General features: G+C 38.4%; 2 protein-coding genes across 3 annotated transcripts in view; one reads left to right on the plus strand and one right to left on the minus strand.

Annotated features, from left to right (window-relative positions):
- The window catches only part of DHX29 (DExH-box helicase 29), a 29,578-nt gene extending 18,635 nt beyond the window's left edge, over window positions 1-10,943 (minus strand). Inside the window, exons 1-11 of one of the 2 annotated variants that reach the window (XM_038125122.1) lie at window positions 10,609-10,943; window positions 8,010-8,083; window positions 7,084-7,197; window positions 6,386-6,515; window positions 5,868-6,010; window positions 4,832-4,957; window positions 4,245-4,371; window positions 3,809-3,970; window positions 2,227-2,392; window positions 1,139-1,262; window positions 125-721 (exon numbers count right to left, since the gene is read on the minus strand). In XM_038125122.1, coding sequence (XP_037981050.1) covers window positions 125-721; window positions 1,139-1,262; window positions 2,227-2,392; window positions 3,809-3,970; window positions 4,245-4,371; window positions 4,832-4,957; window positions 5,868-6,010; window positions 6,386-6,515; window positions 7,084-7,197; window positions 8,010-8,083; window positions 10,609-10,912 — 2,067 coding nt within the window. In that variant the 5' untranslated portion in view covers window positions 10,913-10,943. Of the gene's footprint in view, window positions 1-124; window positions 722-1,138; window positions 1,263-2,226; window positions 2,393-3,808; window positions 3,971-4,244; window positions 4,372-4,831; window positions 4,958-5,867; window positions 6,011-6,385; window positions 6,516-7,083; window positions 7,198-8,009; window positions 8,084-10,608 lie in introns of those variants that run through there. The other variant, XM_038125123.1, reaches the window with a different exon arrangement.
- A 191-nt stretch (window positions 10,944-11,134) lies between these two features.
- The window catches only part of MTREX (Mtr4 exosome RNA helicase), a 42,211-nt gene continuing 27,753 nt past the window's right edge, over window positions 11,135-25,592 (plus strand). Inside the window, exons 1-15 of the mRNA XM_038125124.1 lie at window positions 11,135-11,271; window positions 11,982-12,116; window positions 13,205-13,271; window positions 14,987-15,049; window positions 15,559-15,671; window positions 16,448-16,622; window positions 17,550-17,640; window positions 17,984-18,108; window positions 19,264-19,362; window positions 20,146-20,248; window positions 20,389-20,520; window positions 21,708-21,787; window positions 22,434-22,544; window positions 23,183-23,284; window positions 24,622-24,747. Of these exons, the coding sequence (XP_037981052.1) occupies window positions 11,156-11,271; window positions 11,982-12,116; window positions 13,205-13,271; window positions 14,987-15,049; window positions 15,559-15,671; window positions 16,448-16,622; window positions 17,550-17,640; window positions 17,984-18,108; window positions 19,264-19,362; window positions 20,146-20,248; window positions 20,389-20,520; window positions 21,708-21,787; window positions 22,434-22,544; window positions 23,183-23,284; window positions 24,622-24,747 (1,638 nt within the window). The 5' untranslated portion in view covers window positions 11,135-11,155. The remainder of the gene's footprint in view (window positions 11,272-11,981; window positions 12,117-13,204; window positions 13,272-14,986; window positions 15,050-15,558; window positions 15,672-16,447; window positions 16,623-17,549; window positions 17,641-17,983; window positions 18,109-19,263; window positions 19,363-20,145; window positions 20,249-20,388; window positions 20,521-21,707; window positions 21,788-22,433; window positions 22,545-23,182; window positions 23,285-24,621; window positions 24,748-25,592) is intronic.

The following is a 25,592-nucleotide window of genomic DNA, read 5'->3' on the forward strand; positions in this document are numbered from 1 at the left end:
AATTCATTTTCAAGAGAAAATAACATCTAATTGTTTGGTTGTGTGAGAAATAATGTTCTCACTTTTTGTCAACCATCCAGCCCCCTGAATTTCACCAAGACAAAGGAATTAAGACACTTCTTACTTTTCCTCCTGGTCCTGATTCACAGCCTAGCTCTTCACAAACCCTTGTTGCCAGACTCACTGCTGAGATTCTTCGGGGCTGTGTGCAAACAATGTTGCATTTTTTTGATCCTTCATCTAGCAACAAGTCTTCCAACAAGAAATGGGGCACCTGGGTACTCTTTCCACTGCCTGTTTCACCAGCGACAACAACTACTCGATGTTTTTTAAGAGTTTCTACAATCGAGTATCTGTGCTTAAACACAGGTAACTCCTGTCTCTCTTTCAGAAGCCTCTGGTATCTAGAGGAACTCTGCAGCTTCTTAAACAAAATTCTTGAAGGTTCCAAATTATCTGCATCTGAGGTCTCAAGGGAGAGACTGCTGAAGTCCTCATCAGAAACCAAGTTTTCCCAGGAATCTTCAGGACCCTCAGATAGTCTTGGCTGGTTTTCAGACTGTAGCTGCTGCTGCTGTTTCAGTTTGTTTAACAATTTAGCAATAAAGGTATCACGTGGTTTGTTGGTTTCCATCTTGCTTTCTTCTTCCTTTTTCTTTTCAATATCCCTCCACTCTAGCCAGACATCTCGGTAGGTAGGAGGCAGCAACTGATGAACTGACTTCCAGGAAAAAAGCAGAAAAAAACTGTATTGTGTACTACTTAGTAGTATCATTATTTTAAATATTTTATATGTAAAAACACTCAAGTGTTAAAAGATTTGACAAAAAACAAGTAGGAAACCATTCTAAATACAGAAACTATGAAAGCAGTAAAATAAATGTCAAGAATATGTTTGTATCTTCAATTAGCTTTCAGTCTTTACAAGACTGAAAGTATAGCTTTACCAAAAATCCCTTCTGTATGCTGCAAAGCATACACACAATTAGATAAAAACAAATGAATATGTAATGAAAGCAAATAATTTAATGGGAAATACTACATTAAACTATTTTTAGAACTTAACTACAGATCCTATAGCAAAAAAGTGCAGAGGCAGATTCGAGGCCAAGAACAGTAATACTGCTAAGAAACTTACTTGTCCTTTGGTTAAATGGTAGAGCGCCAAAGTAGCAGCTAGATGTTGTGCTTGCATACTGTCTTCTGTTACAATTGTAGGACACATTGCCATTACATCATCTGATGACTTGATAATCCTGACTCTTAAAGAAAAATTTCAGAAGTAGTTATCTCATTTTCTGCAACCAATATAAACAGAAAATACCTGTATGACATCACATTTTCAGCAAATATTCCAGCAGTGAATTTGTGGGGTTTTCTTTCTCTTTACAAACATCTCCATTTTCTTAAAGTCAGAAGCATTTATATACATACAGATTACCACCAAGGTTAGGTGCTTTGGAAGAAGGACCCAATGTTTGTGCACTTGTAATTGTTTAGGATAGATCAAGATGACATTGAACCATCTACCAAGATGCAAACATCTGTTAAACAGATGAACAGCAGTAAGAACAGCAGTCAAATTTCCCATATTCTTAAGGATCGCAGTCTGTTAGCAGTTTTTAGCTTGCACAAGGAAACAAGCTCTTTTACTTGGTTCCTTCAAGAAACATTACTTATCTATAAACTTTGTGTCTGCTTTATTCATACGTGGTAATATTCTACTCTACAACTCTGTATTCTAGACTTGATTTCTAAAATAAATTTAAAAGTAAGATACTGCACTGTTTTGCCCATAAATTTATGGCAGCTTTGACACAAATTTTTAATTTATTTTCCACTTTATTTTAAACAATTTTCAGAAGGGTTTTGGTATTCATAAACTTGAATATCTGATTTAATATGTTACTTTGAATAAGAATACCTAACGTAAGTTGTTCAAATCTATCTCACAGGGCTGCTTCAGACTAATCTTTCATTCAGCAGTACACAAATAAAAATAAGATTCTAGTGAAAGCAGGGACAACTGTTTTTTGTGATTTTTGTCTAGGCTAAGCATCACTTTTGCAGAGCTATCCAAAGTGAAATATCTCCCTGATGGACTAAAAAAGACTTTGGGTTAAACACACTATATTAATATAAATATTTCAAAAGGAGAGAATTGACCAGAATTTTTATTTTCAAATGAACAAAAAGGCAAATGTAAAGATTACAGGAAATACATACCTACATTTCCAATATTTTCCAACAGGAATTTTTTCAAAAGCAGGATTTGGGCTCTTCGGAAAATTCTTTCTGCACCAGTCAATCAAAAACTGTTTTGGAGATTTACCAGTCCAGCTTCGAGCACTATAATCAAAATTTCTTACATCTAGTGGATCTCTTTTTTTCACTGCAAGAGCAGAAAAAAAACATTCTAAACCCTCCTAAAATCTATTTTACAGTCCTTTGAAGTATTTTTTACCTTTTATTCACATATATTTTACTAGACAGCACAATTTTTTAAAATGTTTTGCAGAAATACAGGTGTTGATGCTACATCACAGAAACTTCTGCTTTTCCTATAGAAATATCTGGCACAAAATGAATGACAGTCCTTTGTTATCTTTGATCACCCAGTAATTTTAGAAGTTTCATTCACGTTTAGTTATTAGAAAATATTTTAACAGTTTGAAGATTTACAATGAAAACAAGTTTAAAAAGATGAGAGTGTTACTGAAACAGCAACTAGCCCTATAACTCTAAAAAAAAAAATGTAATTTTTAAAACATGACAGCATGATAAAAATAGCTTTCAATGTAATCTGCTTTGGTCAATGAGACAGACTGTATGCAGATGACACCCAGTTTGGGTGTGAGTGCTGATCTGCTGGAGGGCAGCAAGGCTCTGCAGAGGGATCTGGACTGGCTGCCTCGATGGGCTGAGGCCAGTGGTGTGAGGTTCAACAAGGCCAAGTGCCAGGTCCTGCCCTTGGGTCACAACAACCCCAGGCAACTCCACAGGCTGGGACAGAATGGCTGGAAAGGGACCTGGGGGTGCTGGTGACAGCAGCTGAACATGAGCCAGGGTGTGCCCAGGTGGCCAAGAAGGGCAATGGCATCCTGGCCTGGATCAGCAATGGTGTGGCCAGCAGGAGCAGGGCAGGGATTGTCCCCCTGTGCTGGGCACTGGTGAGGCCACACCTCGAGTGCTGTGTCCAGCTCTGGGCCCTCACTGCAGGAAAGACACTGAGGAGCTGGAGAGAGTGCAGAGAAAGAGTTGGGGCAGGGGGAGGATGTGGAGCACAGGTCCTGTGAGGAGCAGCTGAGGGAGTTGGGGGTGTTTATTCTGGAGAAAAGGAGACTCAAGGGTGACCTTATCACTCTCTACCACCGCCTGAAAGGAGGTTGCGCCCAGGTGGGGGTTGGCCTCTTCTCCCAGGCAACCAGGGAATGTCAAGAGGACATTGCCTCAATCTGCATCAGGGGAGGTTCAGTCTGGATATTAGGAGTAACTTATTCACAGAAAGGGTTGTCAAGCATTGGACTGGACTGCCCAAGGAAGTAGAGTCACCATCCCTGGAGGCATTTAAGGAACAACTGAACTTTGCACCCAGTGCCATGGTCAAGTGGACGTGGTGGTTTTTGGTCACAGGTTGGACTCAATCTCAGAGGTCTTTTCCAAGCTAATTGGTTCTGTAATAGTCCATCTTCCTTTCCCACAATCAATCAGAGCTTGTTCACTCAGCACTGCAAACCTAGCAAAACAAGAACTAATTCTGGAAATTTGTGGTATGATTTAAGCTTGTACTGAACTACTTCCAACACACCTTTGTCTTCCTTTGCAGCACCATCAGGTTTTTCAAGCAAACCCAAGTTCAAAGTGGTTTCTGGAGGCTGAGGTGAGGGAGTTTTTTTCTTTTCATTTTGATGTTGGTTTGAAATCTTTATAGCTGGATTAAATACTGGATGTTCCTCAAGTGCTGCCATTTCTGTCAGAAAGAGAATATGAATATAACTTATACCCACGAACTGCTTAAGAAACAATTATATTAATTCATACTAAGTATCCAAAACCAGAACTAGTGAAATTTTACTGACTTTTTAGAATTTGAACAAGAATGAACAGATTCAAAAAAGCCTTCATTTCACAGAATGGCATAAAAGATAATGAAATTATCTTCAATTCAACCTGACTCTAAGATTTAATTGCCTAACAAACATGCAGACCAGAAAATAAAACACAGGTAACTTGCATAGCTGTACCTTGCTGAATTCTTCTTATTTTTTCTTGTGCTGCCTTCTGTCCTTGCTTGTCTTTGTCTTGCTTGGAGATGCCTGCTTGTTCTTTTGCTTCTGAAAGCTTGGCAAACAGATGTATATACCTCTCGTTCTATTTCAAACAGAATTATTAATTATAAGTTGAATATCGTATGCATGTCACTTTCAATGATCTTCATTACAAAATGCAGGTTTTTCACCCTTTATACCAAGCTTATGCAATGGAGCAACAATGAGATTTTAGTTAACTAACAGTCAAAACCTCCCAGAATTTGATAGTAACTTACTCAATCTCATGGAAATGTATTTTAATTTTTTCTCTCCCACATATTACATTCAACATTTTCAATGCAATACAAATAATAAGGGAAAGCAAAAACAACCTAGAAAAGAAGAAGCTTCAACAGGTTTTCTTCAGTACCTTGATACATTACTGGTTATATAAAAAAAGTTTTCAATCCCCAATTTGTAACACACAAATTTGTAACAAACAGATCCACCATATGCAGATGAACCAGACATATCAGAAAGACTTTTCAGAAAGACTCCCATGAAGCATTATTCTGCCTTACTGGGTCAAATTTTTCTTCATCTGTCTCTTTCACAGACTCATCCTTCTCTTCATCACTCTGCTGCTCAGCGTATCGCAAAATCCATTCCTTCATAGTCAATTCTTTCTCTTTCCTCACATTTGTTTCCTAAGAAGAGCCATATAAGTTAAAAGTAATGATAATGCATGTGAAAGCAACGTTTTCTTCTGCCAGTACCTAGGAACTAGTACTAAGGTTTTATACATAAAATATATACATACATACATACATACATATATATATATATGTATATGTATATATATATATATGTATGTGACAAGCACATATACATATGTGACAAGCAAAAAAAAGCTTTCCCAACCAGGGTGAATATCCCACTATACACCTAAACAGATCTTAGCACTAGAATAACTATAATTACTATAAGGAATGAATAATTTGCAGGGAATCCTTCTGTTTTAAGATTAAATATCTACAGAAATCTAAACACCGACAGTCCATAGGCAAACTCTCATAAGTCACAGAGAGGGCCACATATACATAAACAGAATAAACCCATTATAGGATAAAATTAAGAAATTAAGCTATAGAATCATACAATGGCTTGCGTTGGGAGGGACCTTAGAGATCATCAAGTTCCAACCCCCTGCTATAGGCTGGGACACCTTTTACTAGGCTAGTTGCTCAGAGCCCCATCCAACCTGGCCTTGAACACTGCCAGGAATGGGGCATCAGCAGCTTCTCAGGGCAACCTGTTCCAGTGTCTCATCCTCCTCACAGAAAAGAATCTCTTCATAATACCTAATCTCAGTCGCATTAAATTCCTGCTGCTTTACCACAAAAGTGAATTATGAAGAACCTTCAAGACTCCACAGGAGAAACACCTTTAAATTACCATTCCACTAAAATTAAAATGCAGGTGACAATTATTAATCACGTAACATTTTCATAAGCTTTCCACACCAGTGCTGGAAATCAATGCAACTCCTGTATTTTAGAAAGTTTTGCTGTCTCTTCCCCCCAATCCAAGTTGCTACTGATTAGATTTTCAGATTACCTTAGCTCCAGGGCCATTTTCTTTCTTTTTGTTATCTTCTAAGTGAGGCAGCATTCTACACTGTGACACAGCAGAGCAAAATTTTGCTCTGGGTTTCTGCTGCTGTTCTTCAAATTGCTGGCTAAAACCTTCAGGCAAGGCATCTTCAAAATAAAAAAAGAAAAAGCATGTCACAGAAAATATCAATAATAATTACAGGAAAATACTTTAAACTGTGTTGGGAACCAACTAGAAGAACACAAACTGAAATAAAAGTTAGGCTTTAGCATTTATATGAAATAGTATATTTGCTCGTTGGACATCCGCAGAACTCCAAGCATAGGAACAGGAAGATCACAAGACTCCATGCACTAGAACACACCAGAACCAGTTAGCTGTGCATCTAGGAGAGGAACACTGTTGCAACTGCTAGCCTTAGAGGAACATTGTATTTAATCAATACTGTGAAGTAGTAATGCTACAGCTTAGCAAGTCCTATTTCTCTTCTGTCAAACATTGTTTTCTGTAACCATACTCACCATTGGGAAGGTTTAAACAAAGCCAGTCAAGAGCAGAGTGGAGATCACCCCCATATAAAAGTGTATTTTTCATTGCTTCTTCAATGTGCTCAGTCTTAAAAGAGAATCTTTGTAAAGCCATGTAAACATCCTATAAACAAAAGAGCCAAAAAGATTAGGATTTAATCTAGCAATCTAATATAGGCTTGTAAAGTTCTATTTCCCACCTATAAGAAAGCCAGCATTAAAGGGAAATAAACACGATGCACTAATGTATCCAAAAATTAAGCAGAAAATTCTGTTTTGCAGTATTTATACTTTCTTTTTAAATATGCACGCACAAGTATCCATAAATCTTATATTCCTGCCTCTATCTACACAATGTGTTTTCTAACTCAGTAAAGACACACCTGCAATTTTCCAGGTATATAGAGTAAAAAATGTAGCAGACCTAAAACATTCAGATTAAGTATTACTCCTCTATCTTGTCTGAAATCTCTTTAGTTCCTGAATCCATAAAGATGTGCCTTTCCTAATAAGCATAGGTCTTGATTTCAGTGACTAATCATTAATATAACTACTGAAAAGCATGCTGTATTGGCTTGTACCGCACATGATACAATTGTGTAATACACACAAGTGTAATATGACACGTGACAAAAATTACAAAAGATAAACTATTCTAAATGAATAATGAAAAATATAATTTTGAGCTGTACCTGTAGTTTCTTTGCAGTCAATCTTTTGGAAATCATTCCTTTGTCCTCATTTTGGTTTTTATGGTTATTAATCACATCGATAATCCTTTTCTCCAAATTACCATTTATTGTTACCTGCAAAGAAAAAATGAGTTGATACAAGGTAAAGTTTGGAAGTTTTTGTGACATATCAATGCACTTCATGGCTAAGGATGTAACAACGCAGAAATCTCTCTGCGATTCAAATTCCTATATTTCAAGGTTTCTGTAAGTGGCCTAAACATCTCTTATGAAAAGGACACCTTTTCTTCTGCAAACTATACACTTTCACTTGAAACAGAAGAGTTCATTCCTCATTACCAAGAAAGCCCATTTACATTTTAAAGGAAATTTAGTATGTTAGGGGAAATACTGTAAGTAAATTAAAATTTTACCAGAAAAAACAAGGCCTTTCTCCTCTGCTCACATAAAATAATTTGAACATCAAGATGCAACCTGTGATACCCTCCTTCCAAAACACCTTTAAAAATAAATTTAGGATAATAATTCTAATATTTGAAACTTTTCTAAAACATGAACCTATCTTTAGTTCCTACTTAGTCTATTATATAAAATCTACATCCTTTCTCTGCCAGGAAGAAAGATCCATATGCACAGCAGAAGCCCAGACCTAACTCCCAAAGTAGTCTTGCATGCAAAGTATTATTTGTTATTAAAAAAAAAAAAAAAAAAAAAAAAAAGACATTATCCTACTGCAGTAATTTGCCCCTATTACTTAAAGGACACTCAAAACCTTGAACAAAATCAAACTCTAAATAGTCAATTGTCTCACATACTAATATAGTTTACATACACAACATAATACTGAAAAAGATCTGAAGAAATATTTACTCAGCTAAAGCAGTACAATGAAAATCAAAGTTGTTTTATGTAAAGAAGATACTTGCCTTAAGAACAGATTTATCTAGATTTGCAGCAGCATTGGAATCTGTTGTTGAACCAAAACTGTAAGTTTTTGGACCTGCAAATTGCAAATAACCATCAATTACACAAAACCCACAGAGAACATTGTTTAACATAGCTACAGCAGACCTAACGTAACACAGCGCAAACTGTTACACTAACTTGCCAGAAACTTGCAGGTACTTAACAACAACAATAATCAAGAAAGGCCTTGAACAAGGAATAGTGAAGAGGGCTATGACAAAATATAAAATTCAAAGGGTATAATGTGAGGAAATGGGATTGACTGATCACTCTCGGAACACTGAAAAAGGATTGCCAAATACGGAAGTAAATGGTAATTTCAAAACAAAATGAATGGCAGTTTCAAAACAAGCAAGGCTGTTGAGGATTTTTTATTACAAAGTGCATAGGTGTGTAACAGTAAATATCTGCTGTCCATAGCTGTGTAACAGAACCCTTTGTCATAAAGCTATGGACAGTAGATATTTACTGAAGTCCAAGGGCAGAGAGAACAGCTTTGCAGTGAAGAAATCAATTGATATGGGAGAGGATTGAAAAAATAATTACATATGCTTCAGGGAGACCCTAAGCCACATCTGGTGGATTCTGTAAGAATACCCTACAGCAGTATCACTACATGTCTCATTTGTTCTTATCTAGGTATCCGCTTTTGTTCCCTACCTAGGAGAGAGTACCGGCTCACAGAAGCCTTTGGTCTGCCCTGGTCATTCTTAAACACCTTCCATTTAACAGGTATTGAAAAACCCAAACCCTAATTCACAAAACGATTTATTGTCATTAGAATGACAACACACAGCTTGCTGTAGAATTTCATCCCTTTCATCTATAGTGTGTCTGGTACTGCACAGGCAGAAAGAAACATAGCAAGGTCACAGCTTCCACGCAGCTGCATGCTGCTCCAGGAGGCACAACTACCTCCCAACAGGTGAGCTGGGCAGCTCATCCGTGCTGGCCTGCCTGCAGAACAGCTCTGGGAGAGCCTGCTTTGAGATCACACCAGGTTTTGGTAACTGCACTTCAGAAAAAGCACGGTGCCCTCTGATCAGCAGATACAAACAGCTGTCAGCACTCAAGATCTACTCACTGGGACTTACCAGCGGGCTCTAAAAAACATACCAAATTAGCTTCCATTTTACACTGACTGATTTTTCACCACAGTATACAACCTGAGAGAGAAGCAGGATATTTTCTGAAGAGGACTGAGCACCACGGTAATTGGAGGAATGGAGGACACAAAAAATACACATAGCAGAGTCCACACTTGTAAAAGCACAACGCATGAATAGGTTCAGGAGGCTTATATTACCAGATTACAAGATTTCTTCTTAACTAGTGGGAAACTCAGATGCCCTGGCTATTGGGTGGTTTGCTCACGTCTCCAACACAAGCTGCTCTAATGTTATACGGTATCTGAGCTACTTCTGGCAAAGCTGGCTTATTGAATATAGGCATCTCATAGTGCTTCAGAATAAGAGTTTTTCACAGTGCACTCAGAACAGCCATCTGTCATCCTATCTAACACCACAGAAGTGCCTCCAGCCCTGTAACAGGTCCTTCAAGACAGAAAAAACAAACAAAATAATCCCAGATCCACATTACATTGATTTTGATAATATACAAAACAAACACATCAGAAGCTCTGGGAAAGCACCTTCTAAACACTTGCTTCACAGGAACGTCTGATAATCTAATAACAAGATTTTCTGTAACTAAACTCAGCACATTGATGCCACCAAGACTCATCTGCTCTGGGATACCCCTGACAGCAGAATCACAGAATAGTTGCAGTTGGAATGCACCACTAGAGATGATCCAAACCAGTACAGCAGGATCACCTAGAGGAGGGGACACAGCAATGAATCTAGGTGACTTCTGCATGTCTCCAGAGAGGGAGGTCTCTGTGACCTCCCTGGCAGCCTGTTCCAGTGCCCTGCCACCCTCAGTGTACAAGAAGTTTTCTTCCTGTTGAGGAGAAACTTGTCGTGTTACAGTTTGTGCCTACTACTGTTCATTCCGGGCACCACTGAAGAGAGTCTGGCACCATCCTCTTGGCACACATCTTTTAAATATTTATATACATTTAGGTGGGCCCTTCTCAGTCTTCTCTGCACTAGCCCAGCTCCCAGTCTCTCCTCATGAGCAGCCGCATCATCTCTGTGACCCTCCACTGGACCTTCTGCAGTTGCTCATCGTCTTTCTTGCACGGAGGATCTTACAACTGGACACAGAATAACAGACGTGGCCTCCTTAGGGCCGAGTAGACGGGGAGGAGTCCCTTCCTTTGACCTAGCTAGACAGACAAGGTGGACTGTAGCCAGGCCCAACCACATTAGGAGCGGAGCAATTACAGCTGCCTCTCCCGACGGTGGGAACCACCAGCCCCCATAGCCAGCCTTTCATCGTAACGCCGCGGTTCGTGGCAGCCGCACCCTCAGGGGCTCCCTGAAGGCACTGCCCCTCCAGCCACGGTACCCTCAGCCATGGACGCGCACAGCGCGTCCTCCTCCGGCACGGCACAGCAGGGCACGGCCGCTCCGGGGGCTCCGCGGGCGGCGGTACCTTGTTTGACGCGCGGCTCCTTGCAGGCGGGTGCTGGTCGCGGCGGGGCGGTCCGGCTGCCCGGCTCGGCGGCCGCGGCCACCCCGGCCTGCGCGGCGCGGGCGCGGGCGGTGGCGGCGGCGGCCGCATGAGCCGCGCTGCCCGCGCGCTGCTTCTTGTTGCGGCCGCCCATGGCGCCCCCCAGCTCTGCGCGCGCGCACATCCGGGCACCGCGCTCGGCGCGCCGCCGCCGCCTTCCCATTGGCCAGCGCCCCCAGCGCACGCGCGCGGGCCGCGCGGCCTGCGTCGGCTTTTCGCAGATCATCTTCTAGGGGGGAAGGGCCACGTGTGCGCCAAGGGAGCGCTGCGGGGGGGTGCGGCATCGGGACCGAGAGCCAGACCCAGACAGAAATCGAGACCGGCATCGAGAACGGGCCGAGTGCGGGCGGCTACCGGAGCCTAGGCCGGCGGGAGCCCCCGTCGCCCCTCTGGGGGCGGGATCGAAAGCGCCCCTCTCGCGCGAAGTGCGCGGCCCTGCGCGGGGCAGTGTGGGAGCGCGGCGGCTAAGATGGCGGAGGCATTTGGGGATGAGCTCTTCAGCGTGTTCGAGGAGGACGCGGCCGCCGCTGCTTCTGGCGCCAAGAAGAGCAAAACGGGCCCCGCCGAGGGTGCCAGGAGGCCGGGGTAAGGGTGCAGAGCCGGGCTCCTGGCAGCAGTACCGGGGGTGCTCTGGCGGCGGGGTGAGGGCTGTAACGCTGGGCCCGGCTTCTTACGGCGTGTTTGAGCTGCTGAACCCCTCGGGACTTCGGGAATGTGTGTCAGTGTCTGAAGGGAGGGTACTAAGAGGATGTAGCCGTGCTCTTCGTGGTTGTGCCGAGGAATTGGACAAGAAGTATCAGGCTGAAACTGATGCATAGGAAGTTTCACCTGAACGTAAGGAAGAACTTCTTAAGTGCGTGGGTGACTCTACACTGGAAGAGATTGCTCCGAGTTTGTGGAATCTCCCTTACTGAACGTATTTAAGTCCCGTCTGGATCCGCTCCTGTGCAGTGTGCTCCAGGACGGTCCTGCTTGAGCAGGGAGGTTGGGCCAGATGAGCCGCTGTGGTGGCTTCCAACCTGACCCATTCTGTAATTCTGTGAACCATTTTCCCAGGATCCTTGGCTCTAATTCTGTAGCCAGCTCCGGCTCTGTCGCCAACTGGGGGGTGTGGGGCCCTGGTGGCCAGCTTATCTGGGAACTGGTTTGAAATCCCACGGCTGTTTTTGTGGCTCAGGTTACCTGGGTTGTTCCCCAAGTGCAGTGGGATCACAGTTGCCCGTAGAGTTTTTTTCTTTGAAAATAAATAAATTAATGAGGCAAATTTTAAATTCCATGTGTGTTTTACGTTGCAGAAAACGATTGGAAGAAAAACCTTCAGTACCAGCAGCAATAGTCAAGCCAAAAAGGGAAGCTGAGATTGATACTACTGAAAATGTCGTTTTGGGAAAAAAACCAAAATTGGAAGATGTTTTATCAGAAGATGTTAAGTAAGTGCTTAGCTTAATGTGTAAGGTAGTCCTAGCAAGCTGCGTTGACTAGCCATGTGCCAGTTGGGAACAGTTGATATAAAGCAGTTTTGCAGTGTTTTCCTGTAAAGATGAATTTGTGCAACTATGATTTTACATTATCTGTTTAAGTGAGAAAGTGCTGCCAGTGCAGCCTCAGTAGTGATGAAAGCTGGGTATATTTGAAATAATACTGCACACCTGTAGGCCTTTGCAGTAGAAAATGTTCATGAATTTGTAGTTACTCATTTGAGTCGGTGACTCGTGGTCAAAGCCATAGTGTTGATTTCACACAGAGCAGGAGATGAGCTGGAAGCACATGGGAAGAGGCAGGCTTGCTGTGTAACATGACATTGAAAGACGTAGTTGGCTTGGGATACAGGAAAAATAAATTGGCAGTAAGACAGAGTAGGCTTTTGAGGCATGTAAGGTGGTAACTACATTATCATTTGGTCATTTGTATAACTTTTGTGAAGTTCAGTGTCAGATTTCTGTGAGAAGTTCATGAGAACACTTTTCAAAACACTGTAAAGAATAAGTGCATAGAAGCAAAACAGAACCAGAGCCAAGGTTTTAAGTCATTTTCCGTATTAGTGATATCAGTAGAATGTGTGCATCAGAAGTAAACAGTTTCATGCTGAGGGACTCCAGTCCCTTCTCATGGCCATGAGAGAAGGAACCGGTAAAGAAAAGAGGGGCCTTGTTCTCAGGCAGGTGCTTGGGATGCTTTAAGCTGCTCTTACTCTGTGTTGACTGGTAGCACGAGTACAGGTCTTGAATTTTGTTTTATTATATCTTGAAAAAAGTCCTCATTTAATCGTAAAAGTAAATGTGACCCAGGTGCTGTTTTGTGGTGCAATTTTTGAGTCAATGGCTAAAGTAGATTTATATGGGAGCAAAATTTTAACTTGAGGTAATAGTCCTGGTAGTAACCTCTGCAGCCTGTCCATGCCAAGACTGCACATCCTTTTTTTTAGTGCTGCAATTAGACATGAAATTCAATATGTTCACTTTTATAAAAAACAGGATTTTTTAATACTTCTTGGCAATCCTAACTCATATATTTTTAGTCTGACAGATCTGATGCCTCAAGTAAAGGTGCAGTCTGTGGAAACTGTTGAAGGTTGTACACATGAGGTGAGTGCAGTGAAAAAGCACATGAAAAATATAGACTTGTTACACCTAATTGTGTGTATCATTGCCAGTATAATAGTATTCTTTATTCTTCTTGCAGTTATCACAAAATCACAGAATTTTTTAGATTGGAAAAGACCTTTAAGATCATTGAGTCCAACTATTAACCTAGCACTGCCAAGTCCTCCCCTAAACCTTGTCCCCGAGTACCACATTTACACATCTCTTAAGCGGCTTTAGTGATGATAACCACTTTCCTGGACTGCCTGGTCCAGTGCTTGACAATTTTTTTTTAATGTCCAGTCTCCCTATTCACAGTTTAAGGTCATTTTATATTCTCATTTCTTGTTACATTGGAGAAAAAACTGCCCCCCACTTGGGGATGCCTGCAGTGCTACTTAGAGTTGTTGTGGCCCAAGGGCAGGACCTGTGACTTGACCTTGCTGAATTTCACACCGTTGGTCTTTGCTTATTGATCCGGTCTGTCTTGATCCCTCTGCAAAGCTTTCCTGCACTCCAGCAGATACAGTATTTCATACTGTATTTAAGACTATGAGGAGTTTGAAGTCTGTATCTGATGCTGAGCATGCACAAAATGCACTTGAAAAATTATTGGGATATGTTACCAGAAGAAGTTTCGATCATACTTACAATAAAATGAGTGATTGTGAAAGAGTTGATGGTAATGTTAATAGGTTTCTATATTTGTAAGGTACCAAGAACATTTGAGGATAAAAACCTACTAGTTGGTAAAACAGGTTTCTCTTTGTAGTGTGATCAGTGCATTGAAATATTCTGCTCTTCTGGTTCAAGAATGAAAGACTTCTTCTAAACCTGATTACTGTTGAAAAATACATTTTGGTAAAAATGAAAAATTACTTTTTAGAATGTGCAAAGAATATTTATAAATAAAAAATATCAATTTTCAAATTATGTTGATAGACATAAATACAAATTCAAATATGAAAAGTAGAAACTATTAATGCTTTCTTAAATTAATATTTTCTGGAATCGTCCTGCATCCATATATGACTAGCAGAAAGAGTTTGTGTAAAATCAAATATGTAAATTTTAACTTCCTTGTACTGTTATGGTCTTTTTATCTTCTGTGCTGTTTTCCAGAAGAACTAGCTCAATTTAATTAGGGTCACATTCAAGAGCTCTGTATCATCAGATTTTTATAATGAGGGAACTGTATATACAGTTGCTGATCAGGGTTCTAAAGCTCCTGTGTGTAGTTTTTGTTATTTTGAGATGTCTGTTAATGGTTTGCCATCACTTAGTAACTGAAGATAGCTTACGTATTTAAAGTGAATAAATACTAGATATTGGCCAGGAATGGGAATGTTGCCAGCATAAATACAGTGTATTTGGAAAGGGAATACTATCAATGTGAGCTCAATAATTGCTTCCAATATCCACTGGCCAGAACACATGATTGTGTCTTGGCTGAAAAGCTAGTGTTTCAAGGCAGGTGAAGCAGTAATGTCTCACACAAGACAGTAGGGATATCAGAGAAGTGGGAGAAGCAGCACTTCTTAGGTAGGAGAATATAGAGATTGATTGAAAAGCTCTTGAGAGGAAGGAACGAACCCTTGACACATGAGCTTCTAGAAGCAGAAATTCAGATTGGTTTTCATACACTTCACATTGCCAGAAATGTCACTGCTGTGGACACAGAAATCTGCAACTGTTTTTTATTTTAAATATCTTTATAGGTTGCCCTTCCAGCAAATGAAGAATTCACAGGTCTGAAGCCAAGAACTGGAAAAGCTGCAAAAGTATGTGGCAGATTCCATTTTGTTTTCTTTTTGTACATGCTTTACATAGTAAGTGAGAGTAGAGGGAAAAATTATATACTTTGTCAGTAAGGTCCGTAAAAGATGGTCTGTCATAAATAAAATTGCTGTTTCTGTATTTAAAATGTGGTAGAAGAAATTATGTGGTTAAATGAGGGTGGATAGGCTGTTATGATAGTCTTTCTGTAACATCAGGCGGGGGCAGCATTCTGGTTCTCTTCCTAAACTGGTAAATGAGTGAAAATTCAGTCATCAGGGCAAGACTTTCATTTGCTATGACAGCAAGACATAAGCAAAGATCTTAGGTATGGTATGAGATAAAAATACTTAAATACAAAGTCATTGCATAATAGTGGGTTAAGATCAGCAGAAATTACAAGTGTCTGCAGGATTTAATTTCTGCCTCTAATTTGCATACTACATCAGTCAGAATAGTAGTTAGGTGTAAGTCTGTCTTAAATTTCTGTAATGTTTTTGCTTTTTTCTTTTAGGAATATCCATTTATTCTTGATGCCTTCCAGAGAGAAGCTATTCTTTGTGTAGATAATAACCAGTCTGTGTTGGTGTCAGCTCATACATCAGCTGGTAAAACTGTTTGTGCTGAGTAAGTACTTTTCTAACAGGGTCTAATGAAAGAACAGTGTGGTGTCCCTTCTGTCACTTTCTTGAACCATCAGTAGCTGTTGTGTTGCAATTTCTTCAGTCCACCAGTGTTAGAATTGAATTGGCTACTCTTGAATATAAAAATTACATCTTCCATCATTTAGTGAGTAGTGAAAGGCTTAATTTGTGTTTAAGCTTAGCTTTTATTCTTAAACTGTCAAGCTGTTACTGTATGCATTGAAATGCAAGTTTCTTCAATACAGATTTCTGTAAATCTTAAAAAAATACCTTTGTTTTCCAGTTCCTGGCTAGAAGAAGGAAGGACTTTCTTCTGTGGTTTTTTTTTTGCTTTGCTAGAAGCAGTGGTTTGATTTAGTCAGCAACCTCTCTGTCAGGGTTTGATTCAGACCTGAAATGAGAAGTGAAATGTACATGGAGATATATTAGAGCATGGGTTCAAATAATAATAGTTTTGTTGTGACACAGTTACAGTTTTTTAATTAAACTACATGAACTCTTGTTTCTGTAAAAATCAGCTGACTTGGTATTTAAAGATTTTTCACTCTGCAGAGATGCATATGTGGTTGCACTGAACTTAATATCTGGTTAAGAAATGCTAGATGTTTTAGAGCATGGATTCAAAGGCTGTGTATCATTTTCTTTATGTTCTAAATTGCACAATTTATTTTGTTCTTAAGCAAAGTAATACGCTGTGTCTTCCTGACAGCTGTTAGTATGGATATTGCAGTGGTTAATATGGATATTGTTTGAATACAGATATGCAATTGCCCTGGCTTTGAGGGAAAAGCAGCGTGTGATATTTACAAGTCCAATTAAAGCTTTGAGTAATCAGAAGTACCGTGAGATGTATGAAGAATTTCAGGATGTTGGTTTGATGACTGGGGATGTCACCATTAATCCTACAGCTTCTTGTTTGGTAATGACAACTGAGGTAAGACAGATATTAATTCTTGATTGGTGTTTTCTTCTACCCTTTTTGATTGGAGAGGTCTAATTTTAAAATACTAAAGTGTCCTAATTAGGGTTGAAAATATTCTAAAGTTAATGTTTTAACTTTTGATTATTTAAAAATTTAGGTAAATCTCTGTGAATTTACGCTTTTGAACTAAGTCGGGAACTTCTGATTCTAATGTGGAGAAAGTCAGAATTTAGTTTCCTGAGTGCTCAAGACCCTGAGTATTCTGTAGATGTAAAATGCTGAAAGTCAGATTTCCTAAATCCTGTAGTCAATATTTTGTTCTAGAAAGGCAAAATAAGGAGGGCAAAGTCATTGAAGGATAGCTGAGTTGTTCACAGTAGGTGCTAGAACTCTAGGAATAGGTAGGTTTTCCCCTTTGTTAACAAAGTATTGTTTACAAAGCTTTGTCATATTTCTGTTGTAGAAATGCAGCCATGAGTTGAAATTTTCTTCTTTTTGCCTTTACCTCAAAGGAACAGGCATGACTTTGGTAGGGAAATACTAAAGAGAGTGAATGATTTGATTTCTGACAAAAGATTTCCTCCTAATCACAGGGACGTTATCTATTAGGGTGAAATAAAAAGAGGTCTTGGCAGAAGTAGATCTGTAGAGCTGTAACAATTACCTGACAGTGGAAGCTTGGAGAAATATGTTGTCTCATTCTTTCATGTTCCTTTCAGAGGAACCAGTTTTTCTCAGGTAGTGAGATTGTTAGATTGGAATGAACTTGGAAAGCATCTCAAAACGTATCTTTAAATGCTTTTATGTTTTTTGCAAGATATGATTTCATATATCCATGTAAAAGTGAACCAAAAATTCTGGCAGTTTTTTACTGATGTCCATGTAAGATGACTGTTGTTATTTCATGTGGAGGGACTTAACTTTTACTTCCTTTTCTAGATCTTGAGAAGTATGCTTTACAGAGGTTCTGAGGTTATGCGTGAAGTCGCATGGGTAATTTTTGATGAAATTCACTACATGAGAGATACAGGTATCCTATATATGCTATTTTTCTTTTCAAATCTTGGTATTTTTGTCCCCAAGAACAATTTATTTTTATTTTGAAGAATTAAGTCTAAGAATAAAATCTGCCATTTTTGTATAAATAATTCAGAACGCTGTAAATCTACTGGATTTACATAATTGTATGTTGCAGTTTGTATTTTCTTAACCAAAGCGGAAACGACTTTGATGCAGCTGAAATACCCCACTTGTGTAGAGAAGATTTGTTTTATTTTTTTGTCTTACTTTGTTTTTAAGCATGCTGTTCTTTGGCTTCAGAAATGAGAAATTGCTTTGATCACATAATTTCCCATATGCTTTTCCATTTTCAGAACGTGGTGTGGTTTGGGAAGAGACTATTATTTTGCTTCCTGATAATGTGCATTATGTGTTCCTTTCTGCAACTATTCCAAATGCCCGTCAGTTTGCTGAATGGATCTGCCATCTACACAAACAGGTAATATTTCCAATATGCTGTACCTCTGTGCTTTTTGTCTTGTGGCTTAATACTGTGTGTTTGGTTGATAACTGGGCCTCTCAGTATCCTTTTAGTCATTTTCTGGTTTATAGATGATAGTATAGATCACTCCTGGCTTCTCTAGCTGTATTCCTACTTGTGCAGGGTATTCTGGCTGTTACTTTCGAATGGCAAAATTAGAACTGTTACTTTAGGTTTATTTTCCACAATTATTTAGGCACCTGCCTGATTTCAGCAAGCATTCTGAATAATGAAACATGGTGAGCCTACAGTGATATTCTGAGGGCTGATAGACAAGAGGTTATTAGGTGAATTCGGCTGAGGAGCTCTGTAAAAGTCCATACAGAAATCAAAAACCAATCTTGAATTAATGGGAAATACTATATATGCTTGCAAGCAAGTGAGAGAAGTGTTGTTTAAGAAATCTATCCTGTCCTGTAGCGTTTAGGTTTTAAATTCTATTCTGTTTTTTTCTAAGACATGCATTTATAGCAAAGACTTTGTGAATTAGAACTGGGGAATTTGTTATCAATAAGAGGTTGGTCCAATTTTTAAAATATTCTGGAGATTGATTGTTATGTTGTTTGTGATGAAGGGAGTCTGGTATAAAAAATGTCTATTTCAGTTTGGCACAAAGCTTTGACTTTGTGTTCCAGACCATTTGATTGTGGGGTTTTTAAATGCAGATTTATTTAATATTTTATGTTTTAAAGGAAGTGGGGTTTGCTCATGAAGGTCTACTTTTAGCCTTTCTTAGCTGTTTCAATAATGCTTCAGGTTTTTTCTACAAAATACACATTAACGGGTTTTCCTTTGATTTTAGAAGATGTTAATATTTCAAGTACGCCTAGTAATGCTGAAAGAAATACTGGCTGTCTTTACTTTTTGTGTTCATGAGAAAGAATTTTTGTAGCACACTGTATTCTAAAACATTTGCAAACTTTCATTTTCTTAAATAATGTCATTACTACATATTCCATATTCAAGAAAGAAAATTTGTTATCTTAGTTTCTGAAAGCCTTGCTTTCTGGTTTTTAGGAGGTTGTATTTTAATAGTAATATAATAAATTTTCCATCATGCAAGTGATATTACAGTGCAATTATGAAGTGTTTATGTGAATTCTTTCTTTATAGCCTTGCCATGTGATTTACACGGACTATCGACCTACTCCACTGCAGCATTACATATTTCCAGCAGGAGGAGATGGACTCCATCTGGTTGTTGATGAAAATGTAAGGAATGCTCAGTTTGTTTGAAAGATTGTTTTTCTTCACTTAACAGTGAAAAGCTTGAACTCTTGCAAAATTTGGATAGACTGTATAAAGGATGTTTTTGTTAAAATTAAGTACAAGTTGAGTAATGGTGATCTCTGAATTGCTTTTAGATTTTTGGAGTTTTACACAAGAAATTGGTTTTATTATCCAATGTCATGCAATCAGCTGAGTAATACTTGCCTGAGATGTCTAAAGTGCCCACATCCTTGTTTGTTTTCTATAATGCATGCTGCTTTCTATACATCTGCAAAGTAGTTGAAGTTCCGTGTACTGTTTCTCACTAAAAGAAAACATAGTGGCATGTAGATTTGACTTTAGTTGAAGGAGAAAATATTTTTGTTTCTATAGGTGTTTTTGAACTAAAAACTTGTTTTAAATTTATCATTAGCTTGCTTGGCAGTTACTAGTACCGTAAACAGTAGTGCTGCATTTGAAGATACGGCTTCATTGGGCAGTGTAGTTTTGTGTAGACATTCCTAAAAGTCAGTTTTAGTACTGTGTCATTCACCAGGTCTGGCGTGGCGGGTAGAGTGGTGGATAGAACAATGAGCAGTAACTTCAGAGACACACCAGTGCAATTCTGAGCTGTGACACTGACCTAGTAAACTCTTTTGATAGCTCATGCATTGTTTTTGTCCTTTTACCTGTGTATATGTGGGGTAATGGTACTGGCTGTGCAAAGCACTATTTTTAAGTGGGCTGTGTGAGTAACTATTTACAAAGTTTGTGTTTTACATCTAGGGAGATTTCAGAGAAGATAATTTTAATACAGCAATGCAAGTGCTTAGAGATGCAGGTGACATGGCAAAAGGGGATCAGAAAGGAAGGAAGGGGGGAATAAAAGGTGAGTTTGAACCCATTCTGAGGTAATTTTTGGTATGAATTTTTTTCAAAGTACTATGCAAGTTGTACTTGTGTCTCAATTGCTCCATAAGATACTTTTGGTTGTAAAATTTAATTTAAATTAATGTAATCTTTCTGCAGGTCCTTCAAACGTTTTTAAGATTGTGAAGATGATAATGGAAAGGAATTTCCAACCGGTGATTATTTTCAGTTTTAGTAAGAAAGACTGTGAAGCCTATGCACTTCAGATGACAAAGTTAGATTTCAATACAGGTACAGATAAATCCAGTTGAATTCTATTCACACATTCACTTTGATGTGAAATACTGCTTTTCTTGTTGAACTTTTTGTGTAAAACCAAAAGGAAAATGTGTACCGCTTTTTTCATTTATTGTGCTGGTACCTTGAGCTGTATTCAGTAGGAAGTTATTGGTGCACAGAGTACTTGATCATTGCAGTGTCAAACTGTTCTTCAATTTTAACTGTATTTCTTGCTCCAGTATGCCATTTATTGTAATAATAACACAAAAATTCCTAGAAGATTCTGTCTATAATGGGAGAAGACTGATCATAAAAAAGTATTTCCCAAAATTTTCATGTTATGTTCATTAGAAAAATAATATACTCACAAAGTCCAAACGACTGTATAACAAACCACTAGACTGTTTTTTCTCGACAATGCAATCCAGTTTTCTTTATTTCCTTCTTCCCCTTGCTTCTCAAAGTAAAAACCAAAAGATAAACGAAGATTTTTTTCATCTTGGCTAAGACCAAGCTTTGCAAATAAGTTTAGGCTCATTGCTTCTTGGAAATCCAGAGTTTTAACAAAAATAAGGAATTTGTTTTAAATCAATGTACTGTTTCGTGTTTGTGAGCTGTTGAATATTCTTAGCTGCTTATCTGCTCCAGTCGTTTCACAGTTTGGTTTGGTGTGGCAGAATAATGCAGGTGTTTCTGTCAGAAAATTTAAAGATATGTGTAAGTGCAGAGGTGCGTCTTCATGTTTTCTTCAGAAGCACACCTTTGAATGGATATTCTTGATATTCATACTACTTAGTGGTAAGGGTGTAAACTTTTAAGAATTAACAGGAAAGAGTCTCTATATCTATGCAGACAGGGACTAGTAGGTAGAAGAGGAACAGGGCAGGTTTAAGAAATAGACATGGAGCACATAAGACTGATAAATCCCAAGCTTGGAAGTGGTTGATGTTTGGACTGTTCTGAAAGGTTTGTTATAGTTTTCTTTTTCTTGATCATCTGCTTCTGGTTACCATCTGGCTCCTCTAGGCGTATTGAAGTCTTGATTGCCTGACCAAGTGTAGGTGGTTTTGTGTAGACTTCACGTTATTCCGCTCAATTTTTATTGTACGCCTATGTAAATATTAGAATGTGGTACCACTTTATTTACATCTGGTATTAGCCTTCTGCATTTTGTAATAACTTACAAATTGCCTTCTTAGATGAAGAAAAAAAAATGGTTGAAGAAGTCTTCAATAATGCAATTGATTGTCTCTCAGATGAAGACAAAAAGCTTCCTCAGGTGAGTAGAGATTGAAAAGGCTTCTTTTGAATAGAGTTGAATTGCTGCTGTCCTGTTTTCTGCAACTTGTAAAGTTGTGGGTGTTGTGTAGGGGGTACAGAAGTTATAAAACTGGATAATCTTATTAGTCTCCCCAGGTTTTAGTATCTCCTGCGTTGCTTTTTGTCATTATGAAAGGGGTGATAAGGATTCCTTCCAGTTGCAGTTCCAGCAGATGATGTATGTCGGAATTAACAGTGGAGTTCCTACCCCTTGTTTTATTTTTTCCAATTATGTTGAAGTAAACATGAGAGTTTATAAAGAGATAGACCTGGGTTTAAAAAGTCTGGAAATAGTTCAAGTGGAAGTGCAGTATGCACTTACCTATTATTGGTTGCTGAGCCTTTCAAAAAGTTGCATTGCATTGATGCATCTGCAATCTAATTTATTGTATAATGCCTAAGCATAGTGATGTTTTCCCATCTTTACAGTGGAAAAATACAAGCTTCTAAGCAGAATATTACAAGATTGAAGGGGTAGTTATTTTATTTTAAATTGAGGAATATTGAATTACATGAATGCTAAAGGCAGTGTTGAGGCTTTCCATACAACTTTTAGTAACAAATGCTAACATTTGTTTGCTGGTCTTTTGTATGTTTCTTCATAGGTTGAACATGTGCTTCCCCTTCTGAAGCGAGGAATTGGTATTCATCATGGTGGTTTGCTTCCTATCTTAAAAGAAACCATAGAAATCCTTTTCTCGGAGGGTTTAATAAAGGTATTTTTCAAGTCCATCTGTAGTTTGTTGTGAATATGAGGCTGGTAATCATGAAAATCCAAGTATGCCTTAGCTCAGGGTATATGCTAGTATTACAATGGAGATCTGCACAATTGCAGCTGTAGTTGTAAGTGTTCCAGCTTTTATTTACAAGTATTTGAACTTTCAGTTTCTAACTTAAATATTTTCTTCAACTATTATATGCTGCATCTTTCTCCTATAAATGACTGTGGACATTTACCAAGTTGATTGTTGGTTGTACTAAGGACAAATACTCAGGAAAATATAACCTTAGGTGGAAGTTGTGGTGGTTTTTTTGGATAGCTAACTCCTGTTTTCTTCTTGCTAACTTGAATATTGAAATTAATTACTGTTATCGGTTAATATAATTTGCACTCCATTATGTTTTCTTTTGGAGTTTTTCACATGGACCCATCTATTTAGTTTTTTTCCTTTCCCAGGAGAAATAAGGACAGGCAGAAAGATGGTTTTTAAGTATTGAATATGCTGTGTTCCCTGTGTTGACTGCATAGATATATTAAAATTCAGGGAGGTTTTGTGTAGCAATCTCTGACTATTTTCATGTTTGCTTGAGATCCTCTTTTTTTTGCTTGCTTAACTTCAGTCTGTTTATTTAGGCCTTATTTGCAACAGAGACTTTTGCTATGGGAATTAATATGCCAGCCAGAACTGTGCTGTTTACAAGTGCCAGTAAATTTGATGGAAAAGATTTCCGATGGGTAAGTAGAATAATTGAATTTTTTAAATCTTACTAGGATTAAATTTACTTTTAATGTGTTCACCTCAATGTAGTAGAAAATACTTTTTCTTTCAAAAATCTTCGTGTCTCATCCACTCATAGTTAATACACAGATTTTGGAAGACAAGGTTCCTCAGATTATCCATGAGATTGTTTAATAGATATATCAGAAGGGATTCAAATACAGGTTAGCAGCAGACATCGGATTAGACTAGAACTTCTGCACACCTTTTCCTAAACTGAATACCCAGATATTTTATTCTGTATCAGAGAACTCTGAAGAATAAATGGGCTTCATATCCTATTATAATGATCACTAATTTTGACAGACCCAAGAGAAGAGGTCATTGACCTTGGAAGAATATTGTTTTCTTACAGCAGGATTTTTTGCATAATTACAAAAAATTTTAGACATCAAAACTAGGTATGTGGTTTACTTAGCTTGCAAGGCCTCATTTTTATTTTATTGCAGCAAAGCATTTTAAGAGCCAAGGCTTATCCTTCTAAGGTGGGAAAGTTGTTGTGAACAGGACAAGTGACTTGACCTATGCAAGTTGTGAAGTGAACATTTCTTCAGTCTTAGTTTAGGCTGTTCAGTTTCACTATTCATTTAGATTGTGTGTCTGTAAGAAATATATAAGAATGGGTTTGCTTTGAGATAGAAGAAATGTGGAACTTCTGAAATTATTTAGCACAGTTTGCTTAAGTAGTTTTTAAAATCTGACCTAAAGGGAAACTTGGGGAGTTGTTGGGAATGCAGTTCCACAGATGGCAAAACTCTTGTTTTATAACTCGCTGAGACATAGGTAACCAGTTGTATCTGCCTCTTGTCCATGTCCCAGTTGTTTATAAGCTCTTCAGTTTCACAGTCAGGAGGCATAAAAATACTCCTTTTGCAAGTATCAGTATATTAATGTTACTCTTGAATAATCTAAACAAAATGATGCATTATTTGAAGATGATTGAGATGCGTTATCAGTATGTTGAAGATCTGTTGTATCTGCACCATGCTTGGCAACCTTCCATTACAAAAGACATTAGTAAAATGGTTTTTGTGCTTATTAAAAGTATGCCCCATGATATGGAGCTATAAGACCATTAGTTAGCTTTTACTGCTGACTTATATTGTTTGTAGTCATGAATTTATATTGTTGTTTCATGGCAATGAAGTCAATCTGTGATAACTCTTTGATAACTTCACTCTTATTTGCTAATTTTTGTACATCATGTCACTTACTATGCAATTTTAATTTGCACAGTATGAATTCCTGCTCTTTTCTTGATGTTTGTTAATTTCTTTTTCTCATTTTATTGCAGATATCCTCAGGTGAATACATTCAAATGTCAGGTCGTGCAGGACGCCGAGGTATGGATGACAGAGGAATAGTAATTCTTATGGTGGATGAAAAAATGAGTCCAACCATTGGCAAGCAGCTTTTGAAGGTAGGAGAGACATTATTTTGTTTCTGTTCTCCTGGAAGATTATGCTCACTTGAGTAATGTTATGTGGAAAATTATTCACCTTAGACAATAAGATCATGCAGTTAGAAGATTACAGCTCCTAAAATTAGCTTTTAGTGAATTCTCATAGGAGTTTCTATTGTGAAACAAACTCAGAAGACTAATATCATCCTTATTTGTACAAAAGTAGTATCATCCTTGTTTGCATAAAAGGGCTGTCAGGCAGGACAAATAGAATTCTGTGCTGTTTTTCTAGTGATAACACTACTACTGTAGAATTCTGTTTCTTGCTGACTGCCATCAGTTTAAGGGTTATAGTGAGCTAGGAAAAGATTGGAGCTTTCACAGGAGTTACTAAATTATTGGTTCTGTGATTAAATAAAACATTGTTAATGGACTGTCAGTGTGATAGATGAGGTGGACAAGGTCATGCAAAAATGACACACACAGAGTAAAGCAGAGTGAAGTGGCTGTCAGTGTGTGAAAATCAGCTATGGAGAAATTGACAGTTCCTGCAGAAAATACTGAAGTTTGGAGATTAAGAGGTTGGAAAAATCACTCATGGTTGAGATGGCCATTAAATTACAGGACTTCCCCAAACTGTAATGGGAGTTGTTACAGATTATCACTAATCACACTAATACCCTCTTGCTTTATAATTTTAATATGAAATACTGTACTCGTTACACTCCTATTTAAATTCCATTGCAAAAATAACCACAAATAAATATCTGTAGTGTGAGTTGCCTGTCTTGACGTGCTAATATTGAAAACTTGGGGAGTTTACACTGCGCTCCATTTAGGAGCTTGTAGCCTTGGTGCAAGTA

The sequence above is a fragment of the Motacilla alba genome, chromosome Z, assembly GCF_015832195.1.
Source record: "Motacilla alba alba isolate MOTALB_02 chromosome Z, Motacilla_alba_V1.0_pri, whole genome shotgun sequence".
In the NCBI taxonomy this organism is placed as follows: Eukaryota; Metazoa; Chordata; class Aves; order Passeriformes; family Motacillidae; genus Motacilla; species Motacilla alba.